General features: G+C 49.4%; 2 protein-coding genes across 8 annotated transcripts; both read right to left on the minus strand.

Annotated features, from left to right (window-relative positions):
• Nucleotides 1-501: 501 nt before the first annotated feature.
• Nucleotides 502-7,585, minus strand: LOC100845156 (fatty acyl-CoA reductase 2). Of its 7 annotated transcripts, none has more exons than XM_024458095.1 (14): nt 7,292-7,585; nt 7,084-7,128; nt 6,149-7,007; nt 5,273-6,038; nt 5,075-5,171; nt 3,148-3,437; nt 2,931-3,034; nt 2,636-2,835; nt 2,418-2,518; nt 2,079-2,289; nt 1,802-1,963; nt 1,613-1,694; nt 1,081-1,502; nt 502-1,011 (listed from the first exon to the last, which is right to left on the minus strand). In XM_024458095.1, exons 4-14 carry the CDS (start codon nt 5,286-5,288, stop codon nt 816-818), a joined length of 1,881 nt encoding a protein of 626 aa, XP_024313863.1. In that variant the 5' UTR covers nt 5,289-6,038; nt 6,149-7,007; nt 7,084-7,128; nt 7,292-7,585; the 3' UTR covers nt 502-815. The 7 variants fall into 7 exon arrangements, with proteins under 7 accessions (XP_024313863.1, XP_024313864.1, XP_024313860.1 ...); XM_024458096.1 differs by having other exon boundaries at nt 5,273-5,887; nt 5,956-6,038; nt 6,149-6,193; nt 6,509-7,585; XM_024458092.1 differs by having other exon boundaries at nt 6,149-7,128.
• Nucleotides 7,586-11,508: 3,923 nt separating this feature from the next.
• LOC100845460 lies at nt 11,509-15,669 on the minus strand. The gene is made up of 3 exons (XM_010230836.3): nt 15,280-15,669; nt 14,849-15,187; nt 11,509-12,332 (listed from the first exon to the last, which is right to left on the minus strand). Exons 1-3 carry the CDS (start codon nt 15,511-15,513, stop codon nt 11,802-11,804), a joined length of 1,104 nt encoding a protein of 367 aa, XP_010229138.1. The 5' UTR covers nt 15,514-15,669; the 3' UTR covers nt 11,509-11,801.
• Nucleotides 15,670-16,995: the final 1,326 nt, after the last annotated feature.

The raw sequence follows: 16,995 nt of genomic DNA on the forward strand, positions 1-16,995 counted from the left end.
ATTTTTCAATGTTGGAGAGGGTGTTTCCTAATGCCGTGTGTGTATTTTGTTTTCTACTTACCCAAGGACATTATGTTGCAACAGTCCTCGGATGTGCCGTGAGTAGATTTGTTTGGATGTTGCAAATACTACCTACCAGATTTTTTATGTTGCCAGGGAACAGTGTTTGCAACGAATTATTGTTTTTATGTTGCGAAGGACCAATGTTTGCGATGAGTTTTGATGTTTAGACGGTAAAGAACATGCGAAAATTTGATTTTGTGACAAACGGATGGTTAAGATTTGTTATTTTTTCACCTTAAGCGCCTAGCCAAGAGTCTTGGCATTTGGCATTGGAGATGACCTTATTAACCATTCGAAATAGAGGACTGCTCAAAAAAGCATTCAAAATATACTAGATAAGAATTTTTGGCTCAAATTTATTCAAATATGGATCTATCTATTCTTAAAAAGCGTCTACATACATGTAATATTTCAACAACAATTTAGGATCGGAGGGAGTACCTAAACAAGGAATCATATAACGTGACTGGTCAAAAAAAAAAGAGAAATCATGTAACGTGGAACAAATAGCTGGGTAGCAGCAGTTTAATACTGTAACAAATTCTGTACTACTTCCTTTGAAACGTAAAAAGTGTCGGTTAACTGTTTCGTTTGTATACACCGTCGGTTGCAGGAAGACTCGTCTAAAAAAAAACAGAAGGGAATTAATCATGCGTGACATCGATCGGTCAGGATACAGCAGGCACGTAGGACGACTAGTGTACACGCCGCAGCGCATCTGGTAGTTGGGTTCGGGGCCGGCTTTGATCGGATCACACGGAAGCCGCGAGAACCGTGGATGCGTCGGCGGCGAGCCCCCTCCCCTTCATGACGTGCTTCCTGAGCCCCGGGATGTGGACGTTCGTGATGTAGTCCGTCCAGTCGATGCTCCTCACGTCGAAGTGGAACCGCGCCTTCTCCTCCGCCGTCATCTCCGCCATCAGCGCCTCCGTGTTCCCGTTGTCGAACCTGCATCCCCAACAGCATCAGGAACAGCTGAAATTGGCACGAGAGAGAGGCCAAGATCACTTGATTCACCTGCCGGGGTAGAAGGTGTAGGGCTGGTAGATGCAGCCGAGGTGGATGGTCTGCTCGACGGACTTGGCGCAGAGCTCCTGGAGCCGCTGCGAGAGCCGCTCCCCGGCGGGTCCCGCCCGCGCGGCGGCGCTCCGGACCAGGGCGTCCGTCTCGACGTAGCTGGCGAACTGGTCCATGGTGTCGAAGAGGCGCATGGGCGGCACCGCGATGGGCTGCCCCGCCGCGTCGCTGTAGGGCGACCGCGTGAAGTGCTGGAAGAGGAGCCGGCTCAGGTCACCGAACACCAGCGGGTTCACCGTCGACGACGCCACGTGGTACACCCACTGCTTCTGCTTCATCGTCGTCCCTTCCGACGCTTCCGACGGCCGCCCGTGCTTCGCCATCGCCGCCAGCGTCGCGTTCACCACCATGTCCGCCGGAACCTTTTGATTTCGAACAGAAAAAGGCTCGCTCTTAATTGTACTGTACGTTCGTATGTCCGGCCGGGAGATTCAAATCAAAATTAAGGCGTCTAGCTGCTTGATTGATTTACCACGTCGAGGACGCCGTAGGGGTCGGCGAGGAAGCCGCTCAGCTGGCCTTTGCCGTAGTACAGGACGACAGGGTCCATCATCCTGAGTTCATTGGTTCGATCGACCGCCAATGGAAAGTTAGAAACAGGTCACACAATGAAAACGAACTGAAGACTGACAATCTGAAACAGTTACTATATGTGTATAACCTGTTCCCTTCCATCCAGCCCGGGAAGGGGTCCCTCCAGGTGCTCTCGATCACGCTGGGTCTGATGGTCACCACCGGTATCTCCCCTCGCATGCTGTTGATCACCATCTCCCCCATGGCCTTGGTGAACACGTACGTGTCTTGCCACCCATGGAGCTTTGCCCTGCCAGTAACCAGCAGTGCTAATCAAACTCTAACTAATGTTGCTTCATTCAGAATTTCAGACTGAGATTAACGGGTTAATCATCCAAGAAAGATGTGCTGTGTATTAGTACTACCTTTCTAGGCCTAAATCCTTCATCTCCTGGGAGAACGAAGCCGAGTCATCGGAGTGCCTCCTCGAGTCAAAGGCCAGCTTGATCTCCGCCTCGATGTCCAGCATGGGGTTCTTGTGCTGCTCTGAAGAATCAGAGGAGTCCTTCCTTATGGTGTCCCCCAGCCGAAATGGCTTCTCCAGTACCACGCCTTGCGTCTGCCCGTTCACATATGCTGATATATTGCCCATGGCAGAATGCATGTATGTCACGTTGAAAACCTCTCCCAAGATTTTTGAAACTAACAAGTACAGTACAGAAGTTGTTTTTACTCCAGGAGATTTCAGTTTGGCATGTCCTGACCTGTCGACACTTGCAGGAACAGCTTCAGCCTCCGGAACCGGTGCGCGAAGCTCATTATCCGGAACGGCCCAACGGTGTTGATGTCCATCGCGACATCGTACCTGTGATGTTTTCAGAGTAAAAACGCTTATGCTGGCTATGGTGTGACTGACTGTAGCATAAATGTTGGGAGCAAATTAAGCACACGAGTAAAAGGGCATGGCGGTCGATCGAGTTACCTCTCGTCGAAAGTGGTATTGGCTGCCGAGTTGACGATGATGTCGACTCGTTCCGCGATCTCGTCGGCTAGCTCAGGGGCGATGCCGATGTTGGCCTCCCTGACGTCGCCGACCACTGGCACCAGCTTTGCCGCCACGAAACTGTGGTAGTCCTTCCCGTGGATTTCCTGCAAGCACCTGAACAGCTCCGTGTCCACTACCTGCATGCATACCGATCGCGGCCCGGCCAGTAAAACAGTTGCCATCGTTTCCACGAAGAAGTTAAAAGCTTGGACGACCTGTCAATCCAGCATACCTCATTTCGCAGTCTCTGCAATGCCGCCTCGCTGTCCTTGGCCTTGATCACCACGTAGATCTTCCCAACATCAGGATTCGTCCTCAAGATTTTCTCGATAAGAACTGACGCAGACGAAGGGAAACAAAAAGGAAATTAATCGAGCACAGTCGATCGGTCGTCATAATGCCGTGCTAAACGCAGAAAGAGAGACGTGTATACGATTACGTGTGTGTACCTTTCGCGAGGAAGCCAGTCCCGCCGGTGACGAGGAAGTTCTTGCCCCCAAGGAACTCCTGGATCCCGAGCCCGGCCTCCGGTGCTGCCGACCCGGGCCCGGAACTCTTGCCGTGCGCCGGCACGGGACCGCCCATGTACCCGTTCGCCATGCCGCAGCACGACACGCCACCCTCGATAGCGCGACTCCTCGCCGACGCCGACGGCAATGCGAGCACGCTTCTCCTGTGAGCGAAGCCGCGGCCGGCAGCCGGGCGTCTCGCGGCGGCGCGGGAGAGGTTGACGCACGGACTACTCCCCATGGCCGCGCCCGGCGTGCAGTGCCAACAAGGAGAGAGGTAAGGTAGGTTGTAGGTTCGTATACGTACGTAGACGAGTAAACAAAGCTTGCTGCAGTGCAGAACCGGAGGAGATGGCGAGTAGGTGGCTGTGTGTTGCGAATCGGCTACTACTTCCTGCCTGTCAATTCACCCGGCCGGCCAGGGAAACAACTAAGTAAGTCACCTAAAAATCAAGCTCTCTCGGATATTGAACCGATGGATCGGCAGGCCAGGGGGGAAGCAAAGAAGTTGGAAGGGGAGGCTGCTGCAAACAAGGTCGCATGCATGGATCTTTAAAGTTTCTGGTGAGAGCCGTCGATGGTCAAGGATCGGAGGGGGGCCTTCTTTTTACCGCCGGCCAGACAAATGCGGCGCCGAGCAATTTATATGGATCGCTCGCTCGCTGCGGGGAGATCGAGGGAGAACTTAGGTGTAGGTGTACGGGTGGCAGTTTGGCCGGGAGAAGAAATAGTGACACGGAAAGAGTGTCCGGCCCCGAAGTCTTTTGCCTGACTCGCGCGTGCGTGCGCGTCTCCGGCAGGGCATGCAAAGTTCGTGGGCGCAGGACTTCTTGGAAATTAATGGAACGAGGCTCAGGATATTATCAGTTGTGGTGGTTCTTGTGTGCAAACAACAGGGGACTAGGCTAGCTTGTTGCCGGCGAAGAATTTAGTAAGCCGGTAGGTGATGGCACTTGGACTGAAATCGACCTAGTGTTAACTAGGATGCATGGAAAGAAGAGTAGATTACCCGACTTCATATGGGCGAGCATCTGTACACGTGACGTAAGACTTGTTGGCATGATAAAAAAAAATCCGATTAAGAAGGCCACACCGCCTGGAGTTAAAATCAGTCAAGATCGTTCGAATCCACGACAGACCAAAAGTTTTTTTTTTTCAATCGAGTGACCAAATGTACTATACGATTTTGAGTTAAGCGATCATTTCTACAATGTGGTGGTGCAAAATTGAGGGACAAAAATATACTATTCTCTAAGTTACATGTTAACTTTGCTTAAAATAACCCCATACCTTAGATAACAATAGAAATATATCCTTACCTTCAATGACACTTCTAATTCTCAAAACTCTTTCGGTTCAAAAAAAATAAAATCTCAAAACTCTTTGTTAGTACTCATCCTCCAAGTGAGAGAATGGATTTACCTGAAAAAGATGTCATTTTGGTGTTAATTCCAACGCAACTCATACTCACCCTCTCTGAGTTCTAACTTTGGTTCAACTTCGTTAACAATTTCCTTTTTTCCAAAAAAATATCGCTTTTAAACCATATTTATCTGTTCCCCCCTTTTGTACTATTTCTCTCTTTCATTTTTCTATATATTATATTTTTCTTTCAAGAGAATTTTTGAATTGTTCCTGGTTAGCAAAACTAAATGGAAATATTGTTTAGCTACTTCGAGTCGAAAATATTCCTCAGTTAGAGCTCGGTTCGACCGGCACATGGAGTGTCCACTCTCCGTTAAGAATGTACTAGTTGAGTGCCCGTGCGTTGCTACGGATTGACAAATTCATGGACGATTTTTGACTCTTATCTTACCGCACCCAAATATATAATGCAATGATCTAAAAGGACACTGAATTTAATTACCTCAAATAATCAATCTGTAAGCTACAAAATTCTGGCATGCATAATTCTTTTGGGACCTCTTGTATGCCCAAAACGTCTAATGCTTGGCCAATGACATCTACAACGTTAGTGGAGACAAATGTCAGAAAAAAAAATAGAGTTCCAGATATGTGTGGCAATCCTAATACTGATTCTACTTTTAGCTTTCCAAAAAATTACCTGTCAACAAACCCATAGTGGTGGAGAGGTATCAAGTCGAATCTCCTTGTCCCTCATTCAACACTGTGTGTGCTCCAATGTGCATAATAAAGCTGTTCCTTCCATTCACCATTATTCCCCGCTTTGGTCTTCATTTAGGAGCTATTTGGAGTGAAATTTCTTCTGTTTTTTCATGCAAACGGTGGCAGTGCTTTTCAATCAAATCGTGCGTTTTTTATAGGAGTTTAGAAAAATTACTAATCTGACCCATAATTCTGATGAGGTGTACATGAGAATGATAACACATTTTTTTAGTCAGCAAGTGGGTGAGCGATTTATGAGTCAGGAGGGCGATGCCCTCACAAGTCCAAACCCGAGTTAATCACTCCAAGCACTTGTAGGTCACTATCTCTTAATATGGCACACAGCAAACACAATGTATGATTAAAACAAGAAAAGAAAAGGGAGACAATTGGAGCGTCATTAAATGGAACCTCGGCTGTCTCATCAGATCCTCATGCCTCCAGGATGGACTATATAAAAGATAACTTCATGTTCTTTCCCCATCGCCTCTGAGTTCTTCATCCGGTTTCTTTTTAATATTAAAGATTCTTTGATTTTAGAAGAACTGCAAGTCTGCAACCAGCCTAACGAAATGAGCACATAGGTACCCATAACATTACAAATTCAAACATAGTCCATACCATAAGCCCTTAAAAGATGCACTCCTCATTCTCCACAAAAAATATGTACTTTTCATGTTAACAGAAGGACCATAGATCATGTTCTGCAAATAGACAAGGATGAATGAATAGCAGTCAGTTTAAATACATCTGAATATACTATACACTATGAGGAATCACTTCAGCTTTACTGGGATTTGCCATGTACGCTTACCCTTTTAATAGGCCCATAAGCTTCAAAGTGCATTTAAACCTTCTGCTGCAAAAGTTGGAAAAATGTACTGAGCATTGATCAAGTTATAAAACGAAAACAACTTTTTCATCAGCTATGCTGACTTCACAGAAAGCATTGATCTGGAAACTATGCTGACTTTTTCATCAACTATGCTGACTTCACATAAAGCATTGATCAAGAAACTATGCTGACTTTTTCATCAACTATGCTGACTTCACATAAAGCATCATAATCCAGTTTGGAAGCACATAAAACTTCTGTTTCTAGAATCCATATCATGAGGATGCATGTATATTGTATACCAGATTTACTACAAGAGCAGGAGCAGATGATACTTACAATATGTCCTTTCTCCTGTACTCAAAGTAAACGTTTAATATAGGAACATACATGCCTCAATCCGCTGCAGATTTATGTAGCCTTTGGATTCTGTACTGATCAGGTATTCATAGATTTATTATTATTAATCTTAAAGGAAAAACATCAGTAAATGGTCAATGTTCCGTTCTCCTGGAGTTATTGCTTGCTTATCACATTTCCAACTTCAGTACAAAAAATGAAAATACTGCATAGAAGACATACATGCCCCCAACTTTTGAAGTAGCATGCCTAACTGAATTACTAATAGATCAACAACGTGGTTACCTGTTGAACCAGCAAGAAAACTCTTCCGTAGCTCTCAAACAGTACAGTAGACCAATCATGATAAAACATGAAACCACTGAACTTTCCAGAGAAGACAACTAAAGATAGTATAAATTTATTTTCATATGTAAGCTCTGAGCTGTGAAGCACTGAAGCTCATCCACGCCTAGATGAAAAACAGGAACTCCAAAGCCTACAAACTGTAATTATAAGGCAGAGCAAAGTATAGGTGTTCGTTCATGACAAAAATCAAGGAAGTATGCGTACACCTTTCTCTTCTTTTACTTCTTCTCTTGTAGCTCCAATGTCTATACCTGTATCGAGATTTTGTAGATGGCAGCGACCAGCGAGAGAAGTTGTCAGAAATTTATACTGGTTCAACAACTCCAGTTGAAAAATATCCATACTCATAACCTAAAAATAAACCACATCTTTGCTTGGAAGCCAAAGAGGGGCGAGCAGGACCAGACTCTACACCTGCCGGAGTTGGCCCCATCGTGGGACGCGGCTAAGGAGCGCGGCATGCCCTCGGAGCGGCCGATGGCCTGCTGTGCCACCCCGTCAATGTCCGCTCCTCCTCTGCCGTCGGATAGCCACCGAGGCCGCTTGGAGAGCGCCGCGTTGCTGCCTCCGCCCGCGCGGCCAGCACCACCGCGGGGAAGTGGGTGGGAGGGAGGCGGCGCCGCGGATCAGGAGGAGGCAGGGAGAAAGATGCAGGCGGCGGCGGCACGTCATCGCGAGGAAGGCGGCGGCACGCCCTCGCGAGGAAAGCGGGGGGGGGGGGGGGGGGGGGGGGGGGGGGGGGGCAGTGTAGCGGATCAGGAGGAAGCAGGGAGGAAGAGGCAGGCGGCGGCGGCGCGTCCTCACGACGAAGGCGGAGGGACGGAGGGGGCAGTGGGGCGATTTTGCTGGCGAGCGCGGAATCGGGAGGGGGGCGGGCGAGATGGCGGCAGCCCTCTGGCGGTATGGCGGCAGCACTCCCGCGTCCCGCGCGGCGTGTCCTCCCTCCTCCGAGGCGCGGCGCGGCTTCCCTCCTCTAAGGCGCGGGTCAATGCCAGGCGCGGCGGCCACCAGATCCGAGATCCACGGCGGCGCGGGTCAATGCCAGTGACAGAGGGGCGACGGCGAGGTGTGGAGGAGGGAGAGGGGCAGAGCCGCAGAGGGCCGGTGGCTCGTTGGAGGAGGAGGGAGGGGTGGCGGCTGCGGGTCAGTGAAGAGGAAGGTCTTTTTTTTTTCCCTTCGGGGCGGGGAAGACTGAAGAAACACGCGGGCGATTTAGCGCGGTGGCATCGCTCCCAATTTTGCGTTCGGGGCGGACGACGGACCAAGTACCAAACTGCAAATTATAAATAGCAGTAAAGATTTGTTATATTGAGGATTTTTTCGAAGATTGACGGAAAAAAAAGAATATATAAATCATAGTGAGATTTTGTGTAGTGACTCCGTCGATCTTCAAACTCTGTGACTCCGGAGGTAAGTGTAGTCTGTGCGGTTTCATTTTTGAAAAGAAAATTTGCATCAGGGGCAACGCCGGTGGGCTGATCATGAGGCCCTTTTTGTTCCGATTTATTTGAGTTTTTTTATTATTATTTCCGCACTGGAATAGCAGCACGGGCGAAGAAAAGGTTCTGCCGCTTGGAATCAGAAATTCTGCGTCAAGGAGGAAATGTTTCTTTTAGAATGCCAGGGAGGAAATGTTAGGCGGCTGATAGCGCAGCCCGCTCTGGAAAAAAAAGTGTCGAACAATCACAGGCCTTCTCGCAAATCCAAGGCACGAGGACCCTCAATGCTTTGGGCAGACAAATCTGGAATTTCCAACCAGCAAAGACCGTGCAATATTTGGGCCTTCTGCCTGGCTGGAAGCCTGGAATCTACGCAGACACCGCGTTTTCCTTTTCGAAAAGGCTGCATGCGTGTAGTAATTCCGTCTTCAGTTTCCTAGCTAATTCTCCCTCCACCCCCCTTTGTTTCCCCTCAAAAAAAAAAAGCTAATCCCTTTGCGGTCGCTACTGCTACCTCACGTGCGCACGTGATCATGAATGCTCGGTCTAATTAAAATTGCTGAAGCAGTCGGTAGCAGCTGCAGCACTGGCCAGCAACCAGGCTGGGCGATGTTAACAGTACCAGCACGACGCTTTGTGTTGAGCTTTGGGCCGTCAGCTCTTCCTACTCGACTACTCGATCCCTCCGTCGAACAAACCAAATTTCGTCCAAAATATTATACCGGAGTAGAGCAAAATATTTAATTATGGTCGAGTCCTTTACAACAGACTGATCATTTATTGAAATGACATTTTCTATTTTGAAAAGATCGAGCAATTTCAGTCAAAATGACCACAAACTCATGGACGCTCCCCTTTGGCTGGCTTCAGTTTGGAGCGTCTTAGTTTATTTTTGTTCGCGCAAGGGGGCAAACAGCACTCGAGTCTAATACAATCCACCATCTGCTCTTTGAATCATTGGCTGTACATGGTAGCTTGATGATGATTTTTTTTTTCTCCCGAAACGGAGGCAAAAGGTGTGCCTTCTTGAGTTTCCCTGTGTGCTTCACGTCTAAATGCAATCCACCGGCTGCTCTCTGAATCATGTTTGCCGGACGACCTCTGTTCCGTTATCTGCCAACAGTATCTAAATACGAAAATAATAAAATATGAACACTCTTGGTCGTACAGATTGTTCAGTTTCAGGACAAACAAAGATGTATGCAAATATATAATCGTGCAAGTGTAACCAAATCAAGCGAGCAGGTCGATCGCTAAGAACCAATAGATTGGTCTCTCGGTCGCCACAGAAAATGCAGCAGGTTAGCACTACCAACAGCTCATCAGCGTGACAGCAAGACAAGTACAGCTTAACTCCATCGGGTATCTTATTGTTATTTATTGATGATTTTCGTCGAAAAGTCTTTCAGAGAGAGAGGGATGCTACGGCTTTTCCCTTTGCAGGTTGCGGGCAAACCTTGAGAAGAAAAAATCAACAACTGCTAATCGCGTCCTTCCAATTCAAGACGAGATGTACGTACACGTATACTGATACTATTACCACCAAAGGAAAAGATCCACATGAGGACAACGTGGATCGTATAGGAAAGAAGGGCGCATCGTCGTTTGCAGACAATGCCATGCATGCCAAAAAAAAAACATGCTTTAGTTGTTAATCGCGCGCCCTCCCTGGATCGAGATGCATGCATGTAAGCGTCTCGCAGATATTCTCAGGGACCATATATGTAAGGAAGATCGCATCGGTTGTACTATGGAACAGTTTCCACGTCAGATGTAAATTTCCCTACGATCCTTTTCTCGGCGCAAGGGACGATCATCAGACAGCTTGCACACACACGAGTACGTACACGACCCATGCATGAGGCGCGCGTGCAGCCGCAGGGGCCAAACATGCATGTGCGTGCTCCTGCATGCATGCATGACTGTCTGAATTTGGAGTACGTACGCGTACTTGAATGAGTCGAATGGACGATGCGTGCGCTCGTACGTACTTGTACGTACTTGATGGATCCATCGACGTATTTAAAAACGAAGAGCTAGCAGCTGATGAATCCACATGCATGCATGCACTTGAGCGTGCAGGATCCATCCATCATGGTGCTACGGATGAGTTTGGTCCTCCGTGGTTACTGCTGATATGCTTGTGTATATTCCGTGGAATGTGGTCCTTAACTGTCAGAGCATTATATACAGTAGCACAGAGCACGTCGGTGAGGAACCCATGTTCAGCATCCTCGAGTGGAAGGAAAAGGAATCTACCACCTCTTAGTACCCGTGGAGTACTTTCTCCGTTCCTAAATACTTGTCGTGGTTGCACTAAAACCACGACAAGTTCTCTCTCCGTTCCATTGTCTCAAATTTGCTTAAAAATGGATGTATCTATTTCTAAAAAATGTCTAGATATATGTAAGATTTCGACAAGAATTATGAAACGGAGATAGTATTTATAAACTGATGGAGTACAACGTACAGACACCGCAAGTGGTATTCCGTTGCATACTTTACAAGATCACAATGCCTTTCCTTTCCTTTCCTTTTCTTTTCACTAAACTTCAGATCGATCGGGAACCTTCAGTCATATGGTACGTAGCCCCCCAAAAAGGGAAGCTGCGAGAGTTGGCATGTTGCCATGGTTAATGGACATTAATGGAGCCATGAGCAGGACAAATTAAGCCAGATTAGTGCAGATCCGGTTGCTGATAATGTGAACAAGACAAGTCAGCTATAGCTAGCCCGGACCCAGCCGACCGATGAGACCTGTGCCTTTACATGACGTGATCGCACCCAGAGAGGGAGAACATACGCAAGTGCTGATGCCACCACCACCCCTGCCCGGTCCGCATCGGGACACAGAGCTCCGGACGAGGAGAAGCAGACAAGCACAAGTTACGTACAGTGAGTAAATGCAGTGACGCATGCACATGCAGCGAGGTCTCGGAGGAAAAAGACAGCGTGCTAATGCCGGTCCTTTGCAGACAGCGTCAAGTGCTAAACAGTGTCAAGTGGAGTATTAACAACTTGTCGTGATAACGGCCCAGAACCAAGGCAGGCTTTTTACATGGAAGGAACCGAAGAAATTGGAGGAAACTAGCTAGGAGTCTAGGAGAGGTCCGAGACAGATGCGACTCACATGTAGGTACTCACATTCAGTTCCAACAAGGCAGGACTGCAGCCTGCAGGACTACGGAGATGTGTATCAAATTTGGCCGGCTTTGTACTCCATCTAGAAAACAGCACTCACATTTTCTTTTACATAAAACCAAAATCTCACTGGTGCGTATATAAAAGCTGTGTGAACCTTTTTTCTTCTTCTCAGGTAGTAACTCAGATGGTGTACACACATATGTACATCGTGCGATTTCCAGTCGTTGCCGCAGCACTCACAAACAAAACGGGGTTGACTGAGACAAGACATACGTACGGTCACGAAACGAAACTAAATTAAGCCCTACCACATTGTTTTACACTGGGTTGAGAGTCCTTTTTCACTTTCGCGCGGCGTCGTCGTAGCAGCGGCTCCGCCTGACCTCCTCGGGCGGGATGAACGCGTCGGGCCCGAGCCCGGGCACGTCGAACGCCACGTCATCGATGGTCCACGCCTCCTCCATCCGCGTCACCACCCTGGCGGCGCGCACGCCGACGCCGAACCGCGCCAGGTGGGCCGTGGACCGGCCGGAGTGCGCCACGCAGACGTGGACGCCGCCGTGGCCCTCGACGTGGCGGTAGTCGGCCAGCGTGGAGGCGATGGTGGTCTCCCAGTACATGGCGGGGGCGCCGGGGGAGGACTGGATCCGGGTGAGCTGCGAGTCCTCGATCCGTGCCAGCAGCCCGCTCCGCTGGCTGAAGTACCCCGTCAGCGCGTGCCGGATCACCTCCGCCGTGCCGTCGCTCCAGCTCGACAGCGTCGAGGGCCCCACGTCCAGCCGCAGCACGAAGCAGTCCTCCCCGTCCACCACCTTCTCCCCCGCGTGCTCCGCCGTCGAGAAGATGGACGCGATCATCACCGGGTCCAGCCCCTGCACCAGCACATAATAATCGTGTCATTCGCATCTTCTGACCGTCAGTTGGGGACGCAGAGATACACTGTGAGACCGTGCACATGCAGGTGAGAAGTGAGAACTGATGAGAGCTAGCGGCAGTCTGCTTCGAGTCTAGTTCTCGGTGTGCACACTTGTGTGATTACAGCGACAGGGTTTCAGTAAAGTTGTGCGGATAATAAACAACACTATGATCGGCAACATGGCATAGGGATAAGGTGTCAGTGTTTGGACCAGCAGCACTTCTGGAAATTTTCTGGATAGTATTTCCAACTCTGCACTGTCTGTCACGTTACAGCTTTGAGAAACAGAGTATTTAGCTATTCCTAGCACACGGATTAAAGTACTCCTGCGAAATGATTAAGGTAGGGTGACTGGCAATCTGGCAGTGCGCATAATCTGTTGTTGTGCCAGGGCGTAGCATCTTGGCTTAGGTAAGAAGAAAAAATGTCATCTATTGGCATGCAACAGAGGACAATGCTGATACATATTAGAAACAAGATGATGCCCGCACGTTGTTGCGGAAATACATGCATGAGTGAAATTGAGTAGCAACAAAAGATTATCCAAAACTCAAAACATAGGATGAAATTGTCTGATAAATTCTTCACGTAGTGAGGATAGCATGATGGAAAATATCATGCATGCATGTGTAACAAATATAAGTTTCTCACTAAATAGGTGTGAACATATTAATGATGTAATGATGTGGCATGCTTGCATGTTGAGAGAAATCAAGTAGTGGTTTTTTCGTATTTAGATATAATATAGAAGATAGGATGCCAGTGGCCTTAAATTAAACACCATTAATTGCACTACAACCTTTCTCTCTGGTACAAACAGCTAACAGCTTCTATAAGTATGCAGCAATCGTACGAGCCACCGGCGTAACGTTTTCCCTTTCTTTAATTTAAGTGGGGGCATCATTGCTTTTCTTATCGGCTCTACAGAGATTTGGTGAAAGTTTCCGTACTCTTGGAGCGAGACTGCAGAGTTAACAAATGCACAAGTCCGCGCAATAATTAGCACAACTCTAATCAGAACCATGTATCTTTAGAAACCTAAACCTGCCGAATTAGTCGACTAAGTCTGAAATCTTCGCAATTACTCAACTAAGCCCTACGCCAGCTTGGACAATTTACACTGTCAAGTTGAGGCAACAGTTAGCATAAACGAACGGCTTAATCGATAAAATAAGTAAGGCCACATAGACCCACCACCGAAACAGGTAGACCTGCTCAGGCGTGAGGTACTCTACGGAGTTATTTAAGATGTTTGGTAAGCATGACTGCATGAAGATTTTTAGGGATCAGATCATGACTTCAGCATCCAAGCCCAGTTGATTGAGAAAACCAACTGTCGACCTATAGGCTATAGTTAAGTGTGTATAATCTGGTTTGATCAAATACAAACTACACATTCTATGGCAAAAGAAAAACCACATAATGTACCGTCCAGATTTACTCAATTCGATCGGCCAGATATACATTCCTGAAAAACGTGTACACATTTTTTCATGTCGAAAATTAGTGGTATTCTCGTTTCATTTCCAACTTCAGAAGAGCATCAGCCTGCTACAGGCAACTCTTACTTGCACAAAACATGTATGCTCCCGATGTTGATCAAGAACTCATACGGCCAATATCAATTGTTCGATTTGCCAAGCTGCTCGGGATAATGGTAAAGAAAAACGCCCAAACTATTGTATTCCAGTGAGCTCGACCACACATGCTGACCAAACATTCGGAAACGCAGAGATTCTAGTCCCATGTGAGCTCGATCACACATGCAAGGCTAGGCTAACTGGCTAACGCTAACCTCGCTCACACCTAAAGCCCTCTCCCCAAGTCAAACGACACCTCCTTTTTCTCTCAAGTCTGCAAGGAAGCATGAGGCATGCAGCACCAATAATGGCATCAACAGTGTGGCATAGCATGGCATGGCATGCCGGTGTGCTAGCTACCAGCTCTAGATCCCAAGATAACAACTGTGCAGAGAGGGTGTGCATAAATGTCGTACTACTAGTATATCGAACTGCTTTTCACAAACAAAGATTGTTCCTCGCATCAGGTCGTTCGCCTCTCTCATTCGAGTTGTATACGAGAGCTGCTGCACGGGACGCAAAGCGAAAGGCTAGAGCGTGCAAAAAAAAAGCAGGATGTAAAATACGATGGCAATTGGCAAAGCTACAAGGAAAGATAGGGATGAAGGCGCGTGGGGCCCACCTGCCATCGGGGGAACGGGGCGAAACAGCCAGGTACTACTAGCTACAGAGCATCTGGTAATTAACGCAGCGCATGCGAGCCATGCGGTGGCGGTGACGGTAAAGCTATGCGAGAAAAGAATGAAAAGGTCGGGAGAAGGAAAGAAAGAAACTAAAGCAGACCCGAAAAGAGGACGAACGAATATGGTATCATGACGATGGACGCTGGGATGCCGTTTTCAGTGAGCACGAGAATGCAGTAGTAGTCGTCAGAGGTGGGTGCGAATTTAACCTGGAGGGCGCGGCGGAGGGGGCGGGAGCCGCCGCGGGCGGCGTGGGCGCCGAGCCAGGGGGTGCGGCGCCAGGCGACGCGGCCGTCGCTGCCGGCGGCGATGCTGTGGCCGGCCACGGCCATCTCGACGAGCCACATGGCCGGCGCGAGCTGCCAGACCACGAAGCTCCCCTCGTGGTGGCGCCCATGGCCTCCTCCTGATGCTGATGATCCGCCGGCGGGCTCCTGCAGCATCGCCAGCCGCACCTTCCCGGCCGCGTACATGCTCTTGGCCGCCGTCTTCCCGCACCCCGTCGTCGCCCTGAACTGCTCGATTATGTACTGCGCCGACGACGCCACCTACGTACAGATCGATCGATAATTAAGCAAATCACCGAACACATGACGGGCATGGAGATGAAGAGTAGCTGACAAGCGTCATGCGCGCGTACGTGTTTGGGGAGGCGCGGGAGGATGGGGACGGGGGAGAGCGGGCAGGCGAGGACGGAGAGGAGGACGCGGAGGTCGGCGGCGGGCCGGCCGTCGTCCCCGGTGCCGGCGCCGGACAGGAGGCGCGCCCACCGGTGCAGCGCCGCGTGGAGGCCGGACCGCCGCCGCCGCGCCGCGTCGTCCTCGCCGCCGCCGGGCTCCTCCGCCAGCGGCTCCAGCGCCACCCTCGACCTCATCTCTCTCTCTCGGTCGGTCTCTTCCAAGAACGTTAACGCGCGGCGCGTCCTCTCTGACTCTCTTGTCGTTCTGCGCGTAGCTTGGCTTAGCTTCTGTGTCAGCCTGCCGCTGCTGCAACTGCAAGAGTTTGTTGCTTCTGCCGCGGCTCGTTATTATATAAGCAAGCGGCCGGAGCGGAGCCGAGCGAGTAAAGAAGCTTTTAGCTCAGCTCAGCGAGTGCAAGCACGAACCCAAAACTCTTTCCAAATGGTTGGCACGGACGACGGGCGGGCCCGAGATGGCAGTGAGCCAGCCGGCCGGGTTCCGTTCAGGCGCGCGTTGTGGAGTGCAGAGGAAGGGACGGGAGCGTTGAAGGGAGGCAAAACACGACGGCGACACCGCGAGAGCGAGAGCGAGACGTGGAGGAAGGAAGTGGGGTTCGGGGAGCCGTCAAAATCTCTCTCTCTCTCTCTCTCGGTCGCTCTGGCGCCCTGGAGAAGGAAGAAGAAACGGAACTGGGGCCATGGCGTTTGTGTTTGTTTGTTTCTTGCTTATGTCCACGACTCGTGCCGATTCCCGTAATAAGCATCGGATCGATGCAAATCTTGACGGTTTCAGTAGCGTGATGGCGTGAAAATGAAACGAAACGAAGGCGACGCCGCAACTCTAGCTTTTTTTTTGCGCCGCCGCCGGCAGCGCAAACAAACGCCAGCCAGCCAGCAGCGTCCGGCTCGTGCGCCGATGGTTGGAAACTGGACAACGAGGGCGACACGGCAACCTCCTGCCCGGAACTTCGCCATCGATCACCGGCCGTGTGAAGCTGAAGATCTCCTGGTACTCTGTTTCAGGCCAGCGTACGTGGACCTGAGTCGGCCGAGCTTACACTTGAAGGTTTATCCCAAGGATCGACGTGCTGCGTCGTCTGGTTTCAGCAATCAGCACACGGAATTAACCAAACGTGGACTCGACCCGACCTTGCAAAGGTACTTACCGACATCAGGAACTAGCTAGGCAGCATTCAATTATCATGCGTCCGTGCGCTACTGTACCTCACTGACGACTCGTATCTCGCTTTTTCTCCCCTGTTCTGCTGAATTTCCCAATCATTTCAGAAAATAATGGCTGATTCTTTTATCATTTGGCTCATACACTGTCCCAGCAATCATCAGAGTCCGTTTTGTTTAGCCCAATTAATGCCCTGACATTGAATACTGCCGAATTAGTACAATCCAGTTCACAGGTCATGGCAATTGTAGAAAAGGACGCACCTGTCTGGATCTGAACACAAGTTTTGAGCAAAGTAAAACAAGTAGAATTGCGTAGATGGTACTGCAGGATCTGGCCGGCCAGTAACATCCAGACTTACACTACAAGGGTGGATCGACAGGGACAACGCCAGCTACGTGCATTGCATACCAAGCAAGTTCAAAGCAGAGGAACATTTCGGACTTTCAGTTTGGATGTTACTGTCAGAGACGATGGCCTGCAGCTGCTGTGCCTGG

The sequence above is a fragment of the Brachypodium distachyon genome, chromosome 1 (assembly GCF_000005505.3).
Source record: "Brachypodium distachyon strain Bd21 chromosome 1, Brachypodium_distachyon_v3.0, whole genome shotgun sequence".
Classification (NCBI taxonomy): Eukaryota; Viridiplantae; Streptophyta; class Magnoliopsida; order Poales; family Poaceae; genus Brachypodium; species Brachypodium distachyon.